Below are 21,676 nucleotides of genomic sequence, written 5' to 3'. Positions count from 1 at the left end.
AGTTGATTTGGTAGTTTTATAGACATCAGACTACCCCTCAGCTTTCATTATGTTTTCGAGATTTTGAGATATTTGTTTTGGGGGAATAATGATTTTAATCCTTAAAAATATCTCCATAATCTAATATACAGTAATAAAGATGATCAGAAGCATTTTAAGATAGATAAAATGATTGCAGGAGATGCGTAACACACGCGTAATCAGCATTATGTGTCATAATTTAACCCATAATTCATAATATGATTCATTGTGGTTCAATTTAGCATTTCAGTGAAAAACAAACAAAAAATACATAAATAAAAAAAGACCAAAAAAGCAGTTTGATAGCGCGCAAAATAGGAAAAACCAAACAGATTCGCGCTGCTTCTGACAGTAAATAAAGAGCCTTGTTTCAGTCACGTCAGACACATGAAACCATGACTGGTCCCTCCTGCTTATTAGCAGACCAGGACGCACACTGGCTCCCCCTCCAACCCCAAAACCCCTCCCCTTCCACTCTCAAAACTATTTAGCATCTGAAACCAGGATAAAGTTTCCAAAAAAATTTAAGGAAAAAACTTCCTGCGTGAGGAGAAGCGTGCCAACCTCCAGTTTAAAACCAGTCTCTTCTCAAGCAAGAGGCGCAGAGAGCGACGCGTCCTGAAATTATTCCCCTCATCTTTACGGATATCTACACATTTTTGTAACCACGGCTTCAAAGGTGGACAGCGTTTTTTCCGCTCTATCCCTGCATTTCTTCAAGAAAGAAATGGAAGAGGGCTCCAGTTCTCCGGTCTCCCCTGTGGATAGTCTGGTGACCAGCGAGGAGGAGCTGGACAGACAGCAGAAACGCTTCGCGAGGAAGAGGAGACACAGCAAAAAGTCCAGCGAGGACAGCAGCGGCAGCAGCCCGGGGCCGGTGAAACGGGGGAAAAAGCCGAGTCCGAGCAGCAACCAGTCGTACGAGGAGCTGCAGAACCAGCGGGTCCTCGCCAACGTGCGGGAGAGGCAACGGACTCAGTCTCTGAACGAGGCCTTTGCGTCTTTGCGCAAAATCATCCCCACACTGCCGTCGGACAAACTCAGCAAGATACAGACGCTGAAGCTCGCCTCCAGATACATTGATTTTTTGTGTCAGGTGCTGCAGAGCGACGAGATGGACAACAAGATGTCCAGCTGCAGCTACGTTGCGCACGAAAGACTCAGTTACGCGTTCTCCGTGTGGAGGATGGAGGGAGCTTGGTCTATGTCAGCATCTCACTAGCAGCCGGAGACCTTCACTTACAATGCCAAAGCGGTGGGTAACACAAACTGAAACAAAAAAAATCCTGCATTTATATCACCTGCAGCCTGAGAAGTAACAGATCTCGACGGAAATAAGGTTGTATTAATTATTGGAGGATGCTGAATAAATAAAGAGGCTAAATAAGAAAATTACTGACATAAACAAAGAGATATTAATCAATTAAAGAACAGTATGGTGATGTAGGCTGACAAAAACTGCATGCTTTGAAATATACTCCCAAATTCATCCCCTTTCCTGCTTTAATTTTCTGTAAAATGTGAGTTGTGTTTTGGTGATTCGGCCACGTGTCTTGGATTAGGAGGATGACATTTACAACCCACATTTTAATGCACACAATACGCAGCGAGCAACAGGTGTGTCCAGATGTTGAGATCATTACCAAAACATCAGCTGGGCACCAAAATTAAAATTCACATGTTCTAAAGCACGCCTGTGCTGCGCGCGCTTCGAATGTGTATGACAGATTTCACACCGAGGCCTCAGCATCTCTCCAGCGCCTGACTCTGCGTCTGCATCCGGATGCTGCTGCGCGCAAGAGCCTGGGAGACCCACACACAACTACCTGCTCCATCAGATTACATGTCGATATATTCCCACAAGCTTCCAAACCATAACTCTGGACAAAGGAACATTTTGAGAAAAGGATTAGGCGCGGGGAAGTAGGCGGATTAATACAAATAATAGTTTTGGATCATTTTCACATACCAGGCCAAATGAAGAATATGCCTCGCCGACCAGAAAGGGCAAGGCTGGGCTATTTTTGACCAGAAAAGCATTAAATCAGCCAGTTTTTACAGTTAACCCCTTATTCAGTCCCTCTTAACAGCATTTCATAATGAGTGGGGTAAAAAAGAGAGACTGTGCCGCACCAAACGCAGCTGTAGTGCCACCACGGGTAATTTATATCCACAATAGAGCGCTTTCCTGTGTGGAAACCGCAGGAATGGGCAGCTCGACTGGACATGAAGGTTCAAGTCAGTGCAAGACAATAAAAAGAGAGGCCCGCATTAACAAGCAGTCGGGATTTTTGGTCACGTTATTTTGCAGATTTGCAGGCGGGTTCGCTCTTGTCGTGAGAGCGCGTGTCAGTGATGCAGTAACCCCAGAGAAGAAGTTAAGAGCCGCTCAGGCACCGTCATCACAACAGACCTGACAGCTGAGGGGAAACTTTTTCCTCAAGCTGATGTCTGCACCTCCTCACTGGTGTGATATCAGTGAACTAAACGTGCCTTTTAACAGAAATATAAGAACAGTCTCCTAAATTATGACATCATAACCAAACCATACATCTTGCCTTTTATGAATTGACACACTCTTCCAAAATAAAGGCACTGGTAGGTTATATTAATTTAAGGCTGTTTCTTATAACATGGTGTGAATAAAGAGCACAACGCAGCTGACATTAAACATCACTCTGGGTTAAAATAACTAGGAGCCGGGTTTGTTTAGTTCTTACGGGCCTGACATGTAGTTAGCAGACCGCCCATCAGCGAGGCTTTGTTGTCTTAAAAACCAACCCTGGTGCCTTGGGGGAGACGAATAAGCATCATTACAGTGATTTGTGTACGCACAGTAAATTTGAAGGTTTTTTTTCCTGAGTTTAATTGACCTCCGGAATGTTAAAGAAAATAACAAAGCATGGAAAAGTGCAGTTTCTTTTTCAAAATATGTGGCACACACACACATTAAATACTCTGTCCTCCTGGTGCAAATATAATATTCATTTTCTTGCATGCGTAAATTAAAATGGGCAACATTAATATCATAAACACGCATTAGGCCTGTAAAAATAGCCTTTACAAATCGTGACCCTGCTGATATATTTCTATAATGACTCTGGGCTTAATGTTGCTCCGAGGAGTTAGATTTTATTGTTTTAGGACTGTTCGTTAATCCACAGCGAAATGAAAACGCGTGAATTTACTCAGGTGTTTCACACTAAAAGCCAGTGAAGGTGTTTTTTTTAAAAAAAAAAAAAAAAAAAAAAAAAAAAGTGCATTTCTCTGCAGCTGCAGGATTTCATTCAAATACAAAATGTTCCTGCTTTTCTGTTGCCATATGGTTTTACTCAGCTCAGTGGCTAATAATTGATTCATTAATGACTTCCCACATGCTTAGAGAGCCAGTGCCTGTTTAATAAAACATCAGATATATCCGCAGTGGGAGAAAAAAAAGCTGAAATCAATAATTGTCATGCGTCCAGTTAGTTTGCATTTCTTTTGCAATAATGATTTTTCATCTCTGTCCCTCCATCACAGACTGTTTACTTCTACAAAGTATGAAGACCAAAGGGATTATTGAAGAACCCATCGACCTCAAAGGCATGGCGGAGAGACGTAATGTGACCCATAACTACAAACTCTTGGGGAGTGTGTGTGTGTGTGTGTGTGTGTGTGTGTGTGTGTGTGTGTGTATGCAGATTCATCACACTGCTTCTGACTGTCTGGAGCTGTTTATGGCAGAGAGGGGACAGACAGACCTGCAATGTGTATAGGCCAGAGATGTTATAGCGAGTAGCTCGGCCTGTGCTTCCACAAAGCCATCCTTTAACCGTGTTTTTTTTTTAAAGAAAGATATATATTTTGTTTTTCAAAGACTTTAAACCAAAGTATAAATATATATAAATGAATGCATATTGTACATACCTGTGTAAGTGCGCCTATAGCCTGTAAAAAGGGACCATTGCAATTTAGAGTCATTCGCTGCATGGATTTATTTCACCGACTTTCTTTATCAAGTCTCCAAACTCCGTCCAATGTACATTTTTTGTTTTTTTGCTTATTTATTAAAACACATATTTTTGAACGAAATCTGGTTGATTTTTTTTTTATTATTATTCCAGCTGTGGATTTTAAGCTATGACATCACAGCATGTTGGGCTGAATAAATTCCATTAAAATAAAATTCATGCAAGATTCTGGTGAATGATGATGACAATGAAAAATCAGTTATTTAGAGCAGCCTGTGGTTCAGGTTCCTTATGTGGCTGCTAGATGTGAGGGTAGAAAAAAAAGACCAACACCACAACAACACTTTTTTTTCATTGCTGCTGGGTGTGAGAACTCCCCCCTTCTCTCTCCCCTGCTCTTGTGATGGAAAGAAAACGCCGACTTAAAAAAAAAGAAGGGACCATAAAAAAATACAGCTTCATTAACAGTGGAGGAAATTCAAGCCAGTTTCAAACTCAGCCATATAAAATGCTTGTCCGCTTAAATAACGAGTAATCATTTCAAATGTCGACGCCTTTGGGCTCTTTAACGAGCAGGGAGCCCCAATGACCGCAGATAAGGACAATAACTCTCGGCCTGCAGCTTTCAAAAAAAAAAAGGAAAAAAAAGCCAGGAAATAGAGGGACTGAAGAAATTCCTTTGAATCTCCCCCAGCTTACTCTTAAAACATTAAAATTGTTTACATCTCGTTTTCCCAGACGTGGTTAGATGCGATCTAAACACTGAAAGGACCTCATTGTTAACGCGGGGCTACTGGTGTAAATGGCAGGCTGACTCTGGTGCTGTTTCAGCCAAACTTTGCACTGTGGCTGTGCTGCTGGAATCCTTACCCCCAAGTCACACTTTATCTCCAACAAAAGAAACATTCCTGTTATTTAACTTAATCTATATAACATTTAAGATGCAACAATCCATTAGATGACACACTTTCCCCAGGTGGAAAACTGCATTACAAAATAAAAGTATTCAGGTGATAAAAAATGCCACATAGCACAATGCTGCTGCTGTAAAATCACTATTGTTTTCCACAGGCTGAGCTTTCTGAGAAATTTTATAGTATTTATTGCCAGTCTGTCTGATTTTCTCGAGGTCAGTGCGGTTTAAAGGGGAAACACCTGCGAGCACAGTGGCTTTCCCCTTCTGCAGCTGATGCACCAAACCCACATTATCCACTTATTTATTAGAGGTAACACACACTCTGTGTCACATGAATGTATATATGGACGTTTCACACACTGAGCTTCCACATTTGTAGTGCCTACTTTGTGTTAAAGTGCTCTCCCTCTTCTGAAGTGATTAAATTGATGGGTGATCTGAGAGCAAAGCATGAGTGCATTGCTTTTTTAAATTTACCTTGGTGTTCACCGGTGTGGCTGCATGGGAGGGACATAAAAGGAGAATCAGCTTTATTAATTTCATGACCATGGTTTTTAAATTGAGTGATTTATGTGTCACAGAGAAGTGTGTGACACTGTGATCTCTGTGACTAATTCTAATCATGCTGGTTCATGACATGGCCCTCCATGCATCAGGCCCTGCAGTGACAAACCAGAGAAGCCAGGTGGATCATACACACATTTCCTTCTTAATTCTAATTAAACATAAAAGGCAAAATTCTTTCTTCAGACTTCTTCTAATATTCTATAGTAACATGTCGGAACGTTTGGCACGGTGGTCTCGGATGCTGTTGGACAGCCCTTCCTACCTAGGCTGGCTTATCCATAGGAGCCCGTTTGATACCTGCTCATTATCCCGGGCCCTCACAGCTGAACAGCACAGAATCACCCGGGGGCCACTGCTCCAGCGGTGCAAGAGATCCAGATGTTTCCCGTAAAATCAGACGGAAAAAGCTACAAAACTTTAATTTGCAGTAAAAAGGGAATAAAGTAAAGGTTTACACTCTGTGTGCCTCAAACAGTATTCTGTGTTCGTCTGGTTCAGTAAAAAAATAAAAAAATAAAAAAAAAATCCCAAGGTTATCCTTATACCACTTTGGAGGCTGATGTCGGTATGGCTGAACTTCCTCTGTGTGTATGTGTGCGTGTGTGTTGGCAAAGCTGAAAGTCAGCTGTCTCGGCCGCCACCATGGCATACATACAGCATGACTCAGACTTCAAATACACCTCAAGTATTGATCTTTCTCTGTCTTTCTCTCATTGTGTGTTGTGGAAGATTATTTGGAAAAATAAATCAAGTGAGCAAGCACACAGGTTTCGTTTCAACATTTGCTAGGGGACACACGTGAAACAGGGGATTTAGGGGTCCTTCTGAGCATCAAACATTTAATTTCCTGCAGTCTGGTGAGTTTTTAATGCACTAGTTTGTGCCTTTTCTGCATCAATATGGTCAAATGTCTGTAATTTTGACAAAAGTGCTGCTTCTTTCATGTTTTTACTGGAGGATACAAATGCACATGTTCTAAATTTTGAGGGGATGTGTCCCCCGTGTCCTCCCTAAATGTACACCTGTGCAAATTAGGTGCACATAATGATTACTGTTATTAAATTAAATGACAATTCCTTGATATATTGGTCATATTACAAGAAATGACATGCTGTTCATATCCAGAACAAAGCATGTTTAGTAATAAAACATTTTTAACAAAGAAACAGCTTACTGTAGGAAATAATAAAATTATGATTTGCTATTAAATTGGAATAAAAAAATCATTTAATACTGGAATATTCCACAAATTATTGTGACTTTTATGCTGCACTTGCTCAGTTAGTTTCAATATTTTCAGATCAGTATATCTTTGCTGTGTAATGCACAGAAACAGGTGCTGAGTGCATAAGGCACAGAGGTTATTAGATACGGTAATTTCAAGAAAACCACTTTATTTGTCTTATGCACTGCACAGGGATGAACTGTCTTTGGCACTGGTGTGTGCAGACATATTGACAGCTAAACTAACAGAGCAATCCTGATGCATTTCCTAAACGGACAAAACCCTCACACAGTGCAGAGAGAGAGAGAGAGAGAGAGAGAGAGAGAGAGAGAGAGAGAGAGAGAGAGAGAGAGAGAGAGATGCCTCTTGGAGGAACCTGGCAGAGCCTCGGCTGTCAAGGCTGCCTGGATGAAAAGGAATTAGCAGAGGTTCTGGCCTTTTTCTTCAGCTCCACTCTGCCTTTCCTTCATTCCATCATTTAATCAGGGTCCCTAAGACTTTGATCCTGCACAGGAGAGCCCCGCTGCATTATCATCAGGCCTCAGGGCTTGTGCCTATTTTTTTTTCTTTATTTCTTTGGAGAGGGTGGGCAGACACGATTCTATACATTCACTGACTGAATTCTGTCTGATCCAGCAGCAATATTTGCTGATGGAGAAGAGAGATTGATATTAACTTTAAGATATACTAAACTGGTCTGAGGACTTCAATCAATCGCTTCCGGTCATAAAGCTTCTCCTCCAAGTCTGTCTAGATTCCTCTCAACCTCGGGTGGTTATATATCCTTGAGAGACGCTAAGACTCTCAAACTGAGCTACAGGAGAGGTTATCATCCCCATATACCTGTTAAAGCATCCTTGAGAGAACAGCTTGACCCCACTCTGCTCCTGGTGTTGCAGTCACTGAACCTGTGAAGAGAAAGAAAATGTGAAATCACCCCGAGTGCCCAAATCTGCTTCATACCCTTCTGCTTACAGTATCCAAGGAAAAGGAAGGGAAAATTCTGAAAAATCCCTCCATTTTCCACTCCCTTGAAGCTCACTGTGAATCTTCTTTATTAAACGACTGAATGCTACTGTGGATGTCATCGTCTCACCTCCAAAATCTTTATCGCATGGCTCATCGGGGGTTTCTTGTGGACTCTGGAAGCTGGGGGAGTGGAGCTGGACAGGAAAGTGGTTGTAAAAGAAGTCCTGCTAGGAGTATAGGGTGTGGGATGCTGACTTCTTCCTTCATGAGTGATGCAGATAGCATGTCTGTGGTGCCGTCAGGAGAAAGAAAAAAACACTTTCATTTTTTTATTTGTGTCATATTGAGAAACTATCTTTAATCTGATGTTGTTGCCATGTGGATGAAGTCAGTGTTATGTTTTTGTTTTTGTTTTGGATCACTATCATTTAAAAAAAAAAACATGGATGAGATCAAGGCCTGTGATATATATTAATGTTTGTGCAGATGCTTCCATTTAAATCCTCTGTGGGGCATGATGGGTAATTAAGGTGTCTATTACAAACTGTCCAAACCATAAAGGTTTTTGTTGCACATTTTGCTGTTTCAACTAGTATTGTGTGTGGGTTGTGTTAAAAAAAATAAAGTATAAAGTATAAAAAATAAAGTGATAACATGTGGACAAATAATCAACACTGAGCATTATTAGATGTGCACAACACACACACACACACACACACACACACAGCCTTTAGCTGAGCAGGTTTTGGGGAATATCTATGGGAATGTGTCTGTACTGCATTATTCTTTATGTGTGTACTTCGGCCCTTGGCTCTGGGCCTTATAGCACATCTTCTTTTCTGGCATTGTCTTTTGTCCATCTGGTCTCATCTGACACATGCACACACACACACACACACACACACACACACACACACACACACAAAGTGTAGACCAACTGCTGTGGACAACATTATATAAACTGCGTCATTCCCTGTTTCCGTCATCCGTTCCATTTCTGGATAAATCAGCCTTCCCCATCCTCGATGTATTTCTCCACTGGCATTATCTGGGACTTTTACAACAGGGTGGCTAAGAAGGGTACAGGCTGAAGCGAGGGTAGCAGTGATTATTACATCTCTGTGTCCACAGAGTTGGAAAATATCTAACTTTAGCGTCACTGATGTTAGCCAAACGATAATTACAGCTTTCCTAACCAGTTCAGATGAAGGGCAAGTTGGAAGATGTCATCTTGACAGGGAAATGTTTTCGAGGCATTTACCATATTCACAAATAAACAAATACACAAACAAGACTCATTAACGTGGTCATTAATTTTTCTATGGCATGCTACATTTATCTTTGCCAGATACTCAGTGAATCAGGTCAGTCATTAAAGAATCACTTCACTGACATCTTACCCTGTATTGCTGAGAGAGCACACTTTAATGATAAATAACTGCTGGCTTAATAGTTTGCCTCAAACCAGCCATAAGGCAGGAATAAGAACATTTTGAGCATCAACCACTTTATTTCCTGCTTTTTGGTGAATTCTTATGCACCACTTTATGCCTTTTCTGAATCAGTTTATGGTGTAAATTGAGCCTGGTCTCACTCCAAAGTCATCGAAATCCGACGCTTGGGCAGTGACTTGCAGTGTCAGAAACCAACAAAAAAAGGCAGTGTTCGGATCCCGTAAGATTCTAAAGCCAAACCCTGTCCTTTTCCCCAAACCTAACCAGGTGCTTTTGTTGTTGAAGGAAAAAAGAAAGTCAATTTGTGGTGTCGTACTGACGTAGTGCGCTTATTTTGAAAGAGACTGTATGTAAATGTTAAATTTCCTGTGAAGTGTGTCTTGAAAGAAGACAATGCATGTAACAGGCAGAATTTGACAGTGTCCCAGAGCGTCAACAACCAATGCACCCAGGGTACCTTGCACGTCGTATGTGGATGTGGGAAGTCCGTGACCAAACTTCAATATGTGACGAGGTCGGGTTGAGAATGTGTTGGGAAATTTTATGAAAATTAAAGTCCTCTGATGTTTTCATGTTCTTATTGTGGGAGACAAATGCACATGTTCTAAATCTTGAGGGGGACGTGTCCCCTGCATACCACCCCAAATCTACGCCTATGCAGGAGTCCTGCTCACATTCAGCTGTGAAACCTGATTCGTCTACAGAATGTGGAGGACACGGGGGGTTTCTGGGTATGTTTGTGGGGTGACATGCCAACATTCCCATCCTCCTTTGCTCTTCGTTAGCACCGGTGATGACCACCAGGGTCAGCAGAGGTCAGTGGGTCACACCACTTCAGGAGCCACCTATTACTTACTCACATTTAATTCACGTGAGAACTTCTCAGGATGCAGTGTTAATTCACTTCAACTTCATACAAGCCAAAATTGAATTATTTACTCAAAGCAACCACAAAGCTGAGAACTGGTTAGTTGTTTGGACTGTGGGAAAAATGAGATTGCAGTTTCAATTAATAAAAAGACACAAGTATGAGTTCACACTTCATTAAATGTGCATGATTAACCCTCAATGAAAAAACTAGACATGTTCATAGGCTCCTCCCCAAAGTATAAAGTATCACAACAGAGCACATTTAAATATGAAGAGGGGACACAACGTGCAACAATGTACCACTGCACAGTTTGAGGCTTATAGAGAGGCTATGCATTATTCAAACCTAGTCAACATACAGTACAGTGGTTTGGGCTGTCTGATGAACCCCCTAGTGGCAGGGTTCAAAACAAACAAAAGCCACTTACAAACAATGACAGGGCTTTTATGCCAAAGCATGCAACCTCATCTTTAATGTAAAAACATCAATCAAACAGTGCTGCTACGGCATGTTTATGAGGAGCAAACAAAGACATGAAATAAAATAAAAGGCAGTTGCCTATCAACCTTTGATCACTTGTACAACCATTAGTTTTGTTTGTTTGTTTTTTTTTTTCACAAAAAAATCCAACTCAAGGTCCACTTACTAGCTGTTTTTTCAAGCCTTTGACCAAATCACATGATCTTCATCAAGTCCATCTCCATGACAACTGGGCAAGTTCCACGCACTGACGAAGACCATGCAGTCCATTCATCAGAACACATGCTGGCAAGTGTACAGCCATAGACTGTATATAAACATGATGACATGACAGCTCCTCAAAATTAAAGCCAGAACCATAGACTGTATGAATAATGGACATAGCTACCGCGATGCCACTAATTGGTATGTGGACTGCTGTTTTGAGGCTTCGAGTTCAGCATTTTGACAGTGTCCATTTTATCTCTATGGAGCAAGAAGTGACCATTTTGGGATGAGATGAAAGAGCTGTGGAGGAACGAGGGGTGGATCTGACTCAAAGACTGCAACAACATTTCACAGACAGCTCGTCAATCAAGCATCTCTGCCCTTAAATATGCATAACTTTGGGTCTTAATAAAATGTAAATGGGTGAGTTATAGAAAAACTCACCCCCTGTACATTTATCATGAATGTTGAAATCAGCTTTAGAGACCAAAACTGTCTTTTGTGCCAGGTTGTAAACATGTTTATTTCTGCTGTAAAGTTGGGCATTTTAACATGGAAGTCTATGGGGATTGACTGACTTCTGGAGCCAGCCTCAGTTGGCCGTTAGATGAAGAGCAGTTTGTGACGTTTCCATATTGGCTTCAATTCTCAGTCTTGAGGGCTGCCACTTAGCCAAAACATCTCAGTCACCCCGTGACTGGCTACAGTATTGGTTATAATCCTCGCCCCCTCCATGTTAACAGATGGGACATGGGCCAAACTAAACGATCAAAGTATACACCAAATAATTTTTTCCCAAAGATGGTTATTGACATTTCAGATATATGTTTAATTGTTGGTTTTCCTGATACGGGTGGTTTCAGTTCATTATTTGATGCTATAAGTGGGGGTTTGAGGTCATGATTGTATGTGCCAATTGGCGTGCTTGCGATCAGTGATGTTGCTTGCAATTGGTCCGACAGGTGTATGGGCCTGAACTCAGCAGAGATTGCTACCCCACAGACTCTGGCTCCAAATGACGTCAACAGCACAAGATGGCAGCAGCTATATCTGGAATATTTTGGCTTCATATTCATACAGTGGATGTAAATGGAGATGCATCCTCCATCTTTATATACAGTCTGTATATATATAGAGGCAGAGAAAAGAAATGGACCCAAAGTGACCTCATGTCAGGGGTAGTCACTATCTATTCAACTCTAAAATACAAATAAAATAAAATAAAATAAATAAATAAAAGAACATGCTGAATAGTTCTGAAAAAATCTAAAAATATAATATATTTTGATCACTTTGGGTCGTGCTGGTTTGAGGGAAACACCATTCACTATCTAACGTGGTAATTTGTTTCTTATGTTTTCCATACCATCTTTTCATTTTATCCTTCTTTTCCTGCAGTTGTGATACGGTTTATTAGAGGTAACAGTTTGCCCATAATCACAATCAACACAACAGCACATCCATTTTTCTATATGCTTCATCCTGGATCTTCAAGATTCAGCATAGCAATCATGGTGAGTGAGCTTTGGACTGCCACTTGTACTCTTGATGTCAGAGCTGACAGTGACCCAGCCTGTTTGTAACACCTCTTAGCCTCGCATGTCCTCGTCCTTTTGATGTCCATGTGCACCCTCAACACCAGACTTAACACATACAGTAGCAAGACAAGCAAACCCTGCACAGCTTTTCAAATACACTATGGATCAGAAGTCCCGACTGGACTGGTGGAACATCCAGTGGAAAGAAAAGCAAACGGTCAGAGACTCCCTCATGTGCATTTCCATTGTTTCCAAATCCATGCTTGGAATAACTTAAGTTGAGGGAAACTGAAGATTAAATACTGAATTTAAATTTTGTCTGCTACAAACCGACTAATGTTAAGACCTTGCCAAAGAATTTCCAAGACGTTTCATCGGGTTTACTTGACTGGGCCACCTCTTGGATCCTCCATCATATGTTTTTTTTTTTTTTTTTTTTTTTACAGCTCTTTAAATATACCTAATGTTTTTGCTTGCCTGTGTGTTGATGATCCAAAACTGATTCTAATGACTGTCATCTGTAATTAGTGTTATTTGTCATCCGAGCAGCTGGCCAAAGCCTCATCGCAATTTTGAGTCTGTCAAACCTGCAATTAAAAAGCGCGGTGATGAGCACAGCTGGGAGGATGAGGTCTTTTTTACGCATATGGGTGGCCGGGTAATGACAGAGCTAGTGACAACGACCAACGCTGCAAGAAGATGAGCAAGGCAAGAGAGCTGCCGCACACCAGAATGTCACTGTGGGGAAGTGAGAGGGAAAATAGATAGGGGGGTTTTCCCAGATTTCAATCCGTACTGACATTTCAGCCCTTTGTTGTGGTGAAGAAGCGGCCATCTTGTGGGCTGGCCTCTGAGAAGGGGGAAAGTTCAGGGCTCCACCTTTTCTCTGGCCTGACCTTACTCAGGGGTCGTGCGTCGCTACATAGCCGAGATGACGAATGTGTCGACGCCTACGATGAGCTAAAGGTGAGACGGGCAGTCTGTGTGTCACGAGCGTGGTCGTTAGAGCACCCCAGCCACCAAGGAACCATAAAGAGGTCACATTCCCAGATTTAACGTCATCCCCTTTTACTCCTGGGAGCCATAGGAGCTCTTTTCAGCATCTGTATGAGAGTAAATATTGTCCCTCATGTCTCTGTTTAACCTTATTCTCTCAAAGAATCAGAGATGTGCTCCGTTTCGTTTGCCTCTGACACTGCATGGTGTCTCAAGCCTCCGTGATTTACAGAGATCGTGACAAGCCTACAAAGCCTAAGGCAGTGGTGGTATTTATACTGTTACTCTCTAAATTCAAAGTTTGACAGGAAAGCAGTGGAATGTGTGTTTATTTGAGGGGAGGTAAGGCAGGATTGGTTTTGTTTGCCTTTGGACTGTTGTCTTAGCGTTAGTTCCACCACCAACAGGGATTCACTGCTGTTTATTTGGACACTAACTCAAACCTTTGACCTTTCCAAATGGGTGGTTAATCCCAGCCAAAGCTACTGTGGGGCCCATTCCTACAATGCTGCCTCCCTCTGGATTTAAAGGTGAACTCCACCAATTTTACACCTCAAGGTCTGCTTGCAGCTCCTGGGGTGAACCACTGCATGTAAAACAAGTTGTATAAAGACCTTTTTCTCCAGATGGAGCTTCACAAAGCCTGATAAATTGCCTCAGGTGATATCTTGTCGGTTAGGTCAGAAGACTACAAGTTTAAAGATGAAAAAAACTAGAAATACTGCCTCACATCGCAGTTGTAATTTGTAAGCTGCTGTTTACATCCATGTCTGTCCAGACTCACATAATAAATGTAGTGAAGCCTTTGAAGGAATTTAATAAAAGTTATCAGGTGTGTTTCTTGGCATCATAACTATATTGACATGTATGATTGATTTCCAGAGGGAAACAGGCTGTCTTTACTTCGAGACTATTTCTACAGAGGAGACAAGAGGACTGATAAAGTGCTTCATCGCAAAGTGCAATCAATCACCTGAAACTCAGTATCAGCAATACCAATGAGCTTGTGATGGACTACTAGAGGAACAAGACAGAACATAAAGTCATACCCATGACAGCTGACAGTGCTTCGAATATGTCCCCCTTCTGGTCCTGAGATGTGAGGTTGAGTAATGGCCAGAGAAGTGTTTTATGCAGAACATTATGACATCACAGTGAAGTTGACATTTTGGATATAAAATGTCATCACTTGACCATTTTATCCTTTTAGACATTTGTGTGAAGTCTTGTCATAATTTATGAAAGAATTCTTGATTTATGACCAAAAACATGTTTTATAAAATCACACTGACCTTGACCTTCAATCACTAAATTCTCTTGAGTTTATTCTTCAATCCAAGTGGACATTTGTGCCAAATTTGAAGAAATTTCCTCACGGCGTCCTTGAGATATTGCATTTACAAGAACGAGACAAGTGTAAGATCACAGTAATCTTGACCTTCAATCACCAAATTCTCTTGAGTTTATTCTTCAGTCCAAGTGGACATTTGTGCCAAATTTGAAGAAATTTCCTCACGGCGTCCTTGAGATATTGCATTTACAAGAACAAGACAAGTGTAAGATCATAATGATCTTGACCTTTGTCCACTAAAATCTAATCAGTTCATTCTTGAGTCCAAGTGGCAATTTTTGCCAAATTTGAGAGATTCTCTTGAGATGTTCTTGAGATACCGTGTTTACAAGCATTGGACAGACAATCCAGACACATAATGCCTCCACCTACGGCTGTTGACGTGGAGGCATATAAAGATGATCACTGCATTCCAGATCGCACACTTTATCTTTTTACTTTCAGTACGTACTGCAGCTGCCCTTACAAAGTACATCCTGTTTCATGTAGTGTGCATACAATTTGGACATAGTACTTCGTCATTACATTGTGGATTGAACTTTGGCCGTCTTGCTCATATACCCAGAGCTTGAGCTGACATCTGTCTGTGGCTCAGTCGATGTGACAAATCTACTGCTGCACAGAGGACGGTAGGTCAGAACAGCCAGAAAAGCAGGCTGACTTGCATATACACGACCGGATGCAGGAGGACATCCTGGTATTTTTGGCATACTGCATTCGACACACTATGTACTGGGACATACTAACCTCTTTCTGGCATACTAAATTTATGTTGGGTACTGGAACGCGCCAGATATCTTTGGTTCTGCTGCACTGATTTTTATTGACATCTGCCTTCATGTCTGACAGTGAGACACGTTTCTCTGACAGTGAATAAGCCTTTTCATTGCAATTTAAACCAGCAACCAACACTATTAAGATAAAAACCAGACATTGCAGTTTTTCCAAAACAATACTTTATATTGTAGATGTCAAAGACAACATGTTAGAGCAAAGGTTCCCGAGAAAAAATGTACTATTTCTGTAACAATGGTGGAACAAGTCAAAAACATAACTGATAAAAAAAGAATATGCATTTTATACATATGTAAACCTAGAACTGTTTGTTTTGAACCACAGTGGTCATAGCAATAACTGGCTTATTTAGTGGAATGGACAACCGTAACAATGACCAGGCACCTGAATGGAGCCCTTTGATAAGTCCAGATGTGACAAAGAACAAAAAATGTCTTCCCAAAAGTCCACCAAAGTCACATCCTGCCTGGTATATAAAAAAAGTTTGTCCATTCTGTTGTCGCAGTTTACAAAGCGTCCCCTAAAACAATTTGTTTTTCTACATAAATACAATAAAATCTATTGTCTGTGTTACAAGTGCTAGATACCTTTTTTTTCTTTTTTTTGTAAAATATTCAACAGAAGACTTCCAGGGTTTGATGATTCCAAATCCTACATGTACAGGTAAAAGCACAACAACCAAACTCCTCCCCAGCAGAAACAAAAAAAGCAGTAAAAGAGATAAGATAGTTTGGATACAGTGAAAGTACTAACGTCCTTCAGTGCTCGATCCCTTGTGCTGATATGTGGTATGGGACAGACAGACAAGCAGGTAGGCAGTGCATGCGGACATAGAGATCATGCAGAGAGAAAAAAAAGGAATGGAGTGGAGTCGGACCAGGCCGCCTAAATAAACAGACAGTTCTTGGACCTGGCTGGACCGAACTATGAGGGCTAAAACAAAAAGATATGGCCCCTCCTAATAAATGGAAATTATAACAAAATGGAATGTTGCTGGGTTTTTTTTCATTACTGGACATTGTGTTAAGACTAACAGTGAAGACAGACGGCCAGAGTGGCCAGACAGTGCTAGTCTTGGCTCCTTTTGAGAAACCAAAGCATTCAGCAGTAGAAACCCCATGACTGGCACTGCTGTGCAAAGGTTCTGGGAATGTTCTGGGCTTGGTTACCAAAAAGCATCTCACCAAGTGTGTTTGCATGCCCAGAGATGTCAACGTATCATAGCAAAGGTGATACTCATGATAGCCTCGCTGTATGCATTTTCATATTCCAACCACATATACATATATTTGCATGAAGCATCAGAATGGTGGGAAGAAAGTCCTGAAAAAGAATAATTTCAAAATTACAAAAAATTGTGTTTGTTTGTGTAGGTGTCTGATATAAAGGGAATGTATAGAAAAATGACTTATCTTTCACACGGCTGAGTTTAAACCATACTAGAAAAAAGTAAAAATGTGATGCCCTTCTTCAAATGCTTAGACCTTAGTTTTCTAAATTTATTTCGTTAATTTACAAGCGGTAAGTGATAGATGAAACAAGCATAAAAAAGTCTAAACGTTGACCTCTCTGGCTATTTGCAGAAACCATGGAAAAGAATGCCATGGAGGTGATTTAGGAACACGTGACCCAAGCGGTGCTTCTGCAGAGAGATGCAGCATCACTCTACCAGTAGAGGTCAGATACATTCAGTCAAAGTGAGAAAGTTTGCTCTTTGCTAGTCTGATCAAGATTTTAGGAAATTTCAATATGCATATGGCCTTATAATCTTGTTTTTTTCTTATATATTCCTGTGAGACATAGAAATTGTTAAAAAATCATTGGTCCTAGTAGAGGAGACACTAGAAGTAGAGTTTTGGTGTTCTGAAGACAGAAAGACGTGGGCTCTTTCAGGGATCAAACACCTGTGACCTTTTGGATACAGGATGGTCGTGCTAAACAACAGGCCACCCTGAAACCCAAGGCATCACTGAGCTGACGAACCAGATTACACATGTGGATGAGAGGAATTCTAAGAAATGTTAAGTTAAATTAAAATTAAAGACGTTTGGCCAGATAAGGAAATAAGTGATGATGGTGTGAACTCATTTGTAAGGCCCATCAGAGTGATTTAATGTAGGGGAAATAGCATGGCCATGTTCCAATTCAAATCCACCCATCCCATTTTTCTTGCTCTTTTTTTTCCTGTTGTTGAAGATGAACTTGTAAACCTTTAAGAAAGAGGAAGAAACAGATCACCACTTTGGCCACTTTTGAGACGTGCAGAATCCCAATTTGAATGTTAGTCTCATATTTCTTGAAATACTTATAGGTGCTGGCCAAAATGTGTGGTTTTCTACAATATCTACACAAAAAATAAAAACGACGTGATGCTGAGCACACCTACTGTAACAGTGTTATGAGGGAACGGGATGGATAAAGCCAAAAACTAATCATCAGTGTTGAAAGATAAAAAGACAACCAGTAAAATGCTACTGAACACGTAACCAGCTTTAACCAAGGACAGTATATGGTGCCTTCAGTGACACCCTAAAAAGAGCCGACTGTATGTAAGGCCCGTTAAGTGTATCATTTCAATACCAACTTCAAAAACAAGATCATAGTATTTCATTATGTAGATATATATATATATATAATATACTCATTTCTTTTCATATATAAATCTACTATGAACAGACAGTAAATACACAATTGTCCATCGTTATACAAAGTAGAAACATTTGCACCCCGACCCTCCCACAAAAACCCTGAACCCAGAAAACACAGTCATGTAATGTCCACTAAAAACAGACTCTGAACCCTCACCTGTTGTGAAGTATGTCAGCTTTACAATGTAACAGAGAAACAGACAGGGGGATATGAACAAAACAACATTAAAAAAGTACAAAAGAAGTCACTGGAGTCCACTGGAAGGGCAACAAAACCAAAACAAAAAAAGACACGGATGAGGGGTAAGAGAATCAACTAAAGTAGAGTAGTCATTGACAAATGTGTGTGGCAGGAATACTCAGGAGATCAATGGCCTTTGTACAGTAAACAACAGTAAACACCACAGCATTCTGTTTCCTGTTCACTGCAAAAATACATTAAACATGATTAGCTCGTAGATGAAACAAAGGTAAGAGAAGGTAGTTGCCCAGGGGCCAAACACAAGCTGGAAATGGTTGCAGACAGAGGTTTACTTCTGCACACTGACTGTTTTATCAATCTTGTACATGTATTTTTTTCTTTGTGAAAAGGACAAAAGCTTCAGTGGCTGACAAGGGCAGACACACTACAACGACCCCGAACTTTTCCAGTCGGTGAAACGTGCTGCAGCTTCAGAAACGATGCCAACTCAAAAATACGTACGGAAATCCAAAACAAATACAACAATGGAAAAGTGCTGCGAATGCAAAACGTGCTGCAGAAAGCCAAAACAAAGACATCTGAAATGATGCAAAGCCAAAAACACACAACCACCAAAAACAAATACAACAGAAAAATGCTGCATATCCAGTCAACATAATGGAAGTTCAATGGCCTCCAGGGGGAGCGCTGAGTGGAACAGCTTAACTTCCAGCCCTGGAAACAGACCACACACAAGAGCGTGTTTGTTTTTGAAGCAGAAAGAAAGTGGAATAAAGTTGTGACATTAAAAGGTACGATTCTTTTTTTTGGCAGTTGGCCTTAGCCATGTATAATATCATAAAAGAGCAAATTTACGTAACTCTGTGGCTCTGGTTAAAAATCAGGCTGTTCCATCTAACGCTCCCCTGGAGGCCTGGTTAACTTCCATCATGTTAACTGATTGTGCAGTGTTTTACTGTTGCATTTGTTTTTTCAGGTTTGTGTGATTAAGACTTTGCATTATTTCTGAGTTTGAAGCGTGTTTGCTGTTTATGTATTTGTTTTTTCATTTGAATCACAATTTCTGTTGTTGTAAATCCAATTTGTTTTGGATTTTCGTATGGGTTTTGAATCGTCATTTCCAAAGCTGCAGCATGCATTTAGCAATGGAAATGTCTGGGGCCATTGTAGCACATTTGCCTTTGGCCAAAATGGACAACTAAATTTACTTACAACTAGGCTGGTGGCTGGTGAGTTGTATAGCCTTGCTAGCGGGGTTAAGTTTAAATTAAGAGCCAGTACAGAGCACACATTCATTAAGCTCAGTGTACAATGCAACAGCCGATCTTTCACTTCTTAAATATTAAGCTAATACCTGATTTAAAAAGATTCCGATTTAGTAAAATGCAGGATACAGAATCTGAGCTACATGTGTTATTCAAAGTTGCAAGGATACTCATAATGCATGGGCGTATCCCACTGGCTGGGTCACTGTTCAATAGAAAAGGATGATTAATAAAGAATAACAACTGGAAAAATATATGTGTGCACTTGAATATTTATAAAGAGCAGCTTGTGCTTCAGTGTATGTGAACAGATATACACACACCTGCCTCACAGCACCTGACATTTGGGCAGCAGATGTGCTTAACAAGGGACTAAAGATGTTAAACCAGCTGTGAGAGCCTGTGCAGCCCAGGAACACCCCTGTGGAAAATCCCAGGTGGTTCAGTCATTGTAACCACAGAGACACAGTTGTCATAAAGAGAGGGCTGCTGAAACAAATTGGCCCATATGAGATTAATTCCTCTCATCTCATTAATCTGACAAAAAGTGCGACTAATTCTAATGTAGAAATGAAGTGGTTTGATACTACAGACATCAAAGTCCATCATGCTTTGGCTTCATTACTGTCTAAATACACACAGTATGAAAAGGTTTGTAGTTTTCATAAGTCCTGCTGTTCTAGTACAGTGCATGCTACATGAGTCTTTGCTTAATGCCTATTTTATCAGCAGGCCAACACAAAATCTGCGCCTGTGGAATTCTGACAACATCTCTGCAGTTCTTTTCCAAATGACTATTGTCTATTACTTTATAAACAAAAAAACATTCCACAGAAGTCTGCAGATTATCATCCTGGATCACTGCTGAAAACTGTTAAAAAAATCTGCAGATGCCATTTGAGTCTGCTGATCAGGCCTGTTGCCAAGGGGACACACATGGCTCCCCATTACCCACTTCTAAATCTCCGTAAATTGATTTTCAAGTAATAAGAAATTGATATCACTGATTAAGGATTGCTGCATCCACTGCGATGTATGAAAAATCCTCAGGTGCGGAAACCTCGCCCTTCAAGACATTACCTCTGGCTACAGGACTGTATCTGATACATCGCTCTACTGAGTAACACTAAACCTGAAACTTTCCTGAAAACTGAACCATCTCCAACTTGTGGTTGGGAACTACCTTCTGAAATAAAATTATTTAAATGACGGGGGAAAAAGGAAAGATGGAGGTACAGGGAGAGACAGAAACCTGCTTGCAGGGAATTTTAGGTAAACATGCCAAGGTCCTCCAGTCTATGTGCCAACAACATGCAGGCATTGGATGTCTTGCCAGGATAGAAATGTTTAAGGGATTGGGGAGAAGAGGCCTCGTTCCCAAACCTGTTTTTTAAGGCAAAGCTCTTTCAGTAGAGTTCAACAGAAAATCCACCAGGTTTGAAAAGAAAAAGGCACGAATGCACCGTCTTTCACTGTCAGTCATTTTGGAATTAGAACACCTGCTGACCTTTCCTCATCTGAAATCTTCACCCACCTTGAAAACCGCAAGAAATTCAACCACATTGTTCCATTCATCCGGATATTTAAAAAGAGCAGGAATGATTCATCCGAAGTGCAGAGTCACAATCACGTTAGCTCTGGTGGTTTTTGACGAAAGTGTGATGACGAAGATAAAGAATGAACAGAACATTAAGAAAAGTCAATGACGACGGATCATCCGTTTATGGTTCTGACTGGCATTTAAAAAGTACATCTTGTCTAGTGTTTTAAAAGCACTGGCACTCAAGGCTGTCATTGTGGGATGGTTGAGTCAATCCTCTTATATCCAAGGTCTTGAAGAGACAATGCAACACATTTATGCTGATCAGTCTGTGCACTGCTGATCAGAGAACGCATCGCTCATCTTCAGTGTTCCATTTCCTTTGAGCGCCACTTTTGCCAGCTCGGCTTGTTCTCTCCCTTAATAAGATGCCATTTTGGTATGGCAGGGGTGAGACATAGGAGTGGCATTGAAATGGACACTGACTGGATGAGGGCACTGTCAAAGATGTAGACTGGTCTGAGTGGTCAAAGGCTAGGGATGTTTCTTTACATAGTAGCTTCTTCTTCCATTGGTTCCTCTTCAGCCCTGGGGGAAAAAACAATACTGTAATGTTATTCTCTTGCATAACCATGACTGTATACTTTAAAGTAATACTTTATCTAGCAAATGACCATT

The 21,676-nt window shown here is 40.8% G+C and overlaps 2 protein-coding genes across 4 annotated transcripts in view; one reads left to right on the top strand and one right to left on the bottom strand.

Annotated features, from left to right (window-relative positions):
• The first annotated feature begins 526 nt into the window (after window positions 1-526).
• On the top strand, window positions 527-4,089 carry twist2. Its single transcript, XM_049594180.1, has 2 exons — window positions 527-1,276; window positions 3,544-4,089. Exon 1 carries the CDS (start codon window positions 749-751, stop codon window positions 1,241-1,243), a length of 495 nt encoding a protein of 164 aa, XP_049450137.1. The 5' UTR covers window positions 527-748; the 3' UTR covers window positions 1,244-1,276; window positions 3,544-4,089.
• Window positions 4,090-15,486: 11,397 nt separating this feature from the next.
• Window positions 15,487-21,676, bottom strand: part of hdac4 (histone deacetylase 4) — a 150,717-nt gene continuing 144,527 nt past the window's right edge. For all 3 annotated transcript variants that reach the window (XM_049593745.1, XM_049593746.1, XM_049593747.1), the window contains one exon: window positions 15,487-21,586. In XM_049593745.1, coding sequence (XP_049449702.1) covers window positions 21,547-21,586 — 40 coding nt within the window. In that variant the 3' untranslated portion in view covers window positions 15,487-21,546. The remainder of the gene's footprint in view (window positions 21,587-21,676) is intronic.

The sequence above is a fragment of the Epinephelus fuscoguttatus genome, linkage group LG13, assembly GCF_011397635.1.
Source record: "Epinephelus fuscoguttatus linkage group LG13, E.fuscoguttatus.final_Chr_v1".
Classification (NCBI taxonomy): Eukaryota; Metazoa; Chordata; class Actinopteri; order Perciformes; family Serranidae; genus Epinephelus; species Epinephelus fuscoguttatus.
This window is presented reverse-complemented; position numbering and strand designations above follow the sequence as displayed.

What these genes read in the sequence shown, in the direction of transcription:
- twist2 (XM_049594180.1), top strand. Translation starts at nt 749, where the DNA reads ATGGAAGAGGGCTCCAGTTCTCCGGTCTCCCCTGTGGATAGTCTGGTG.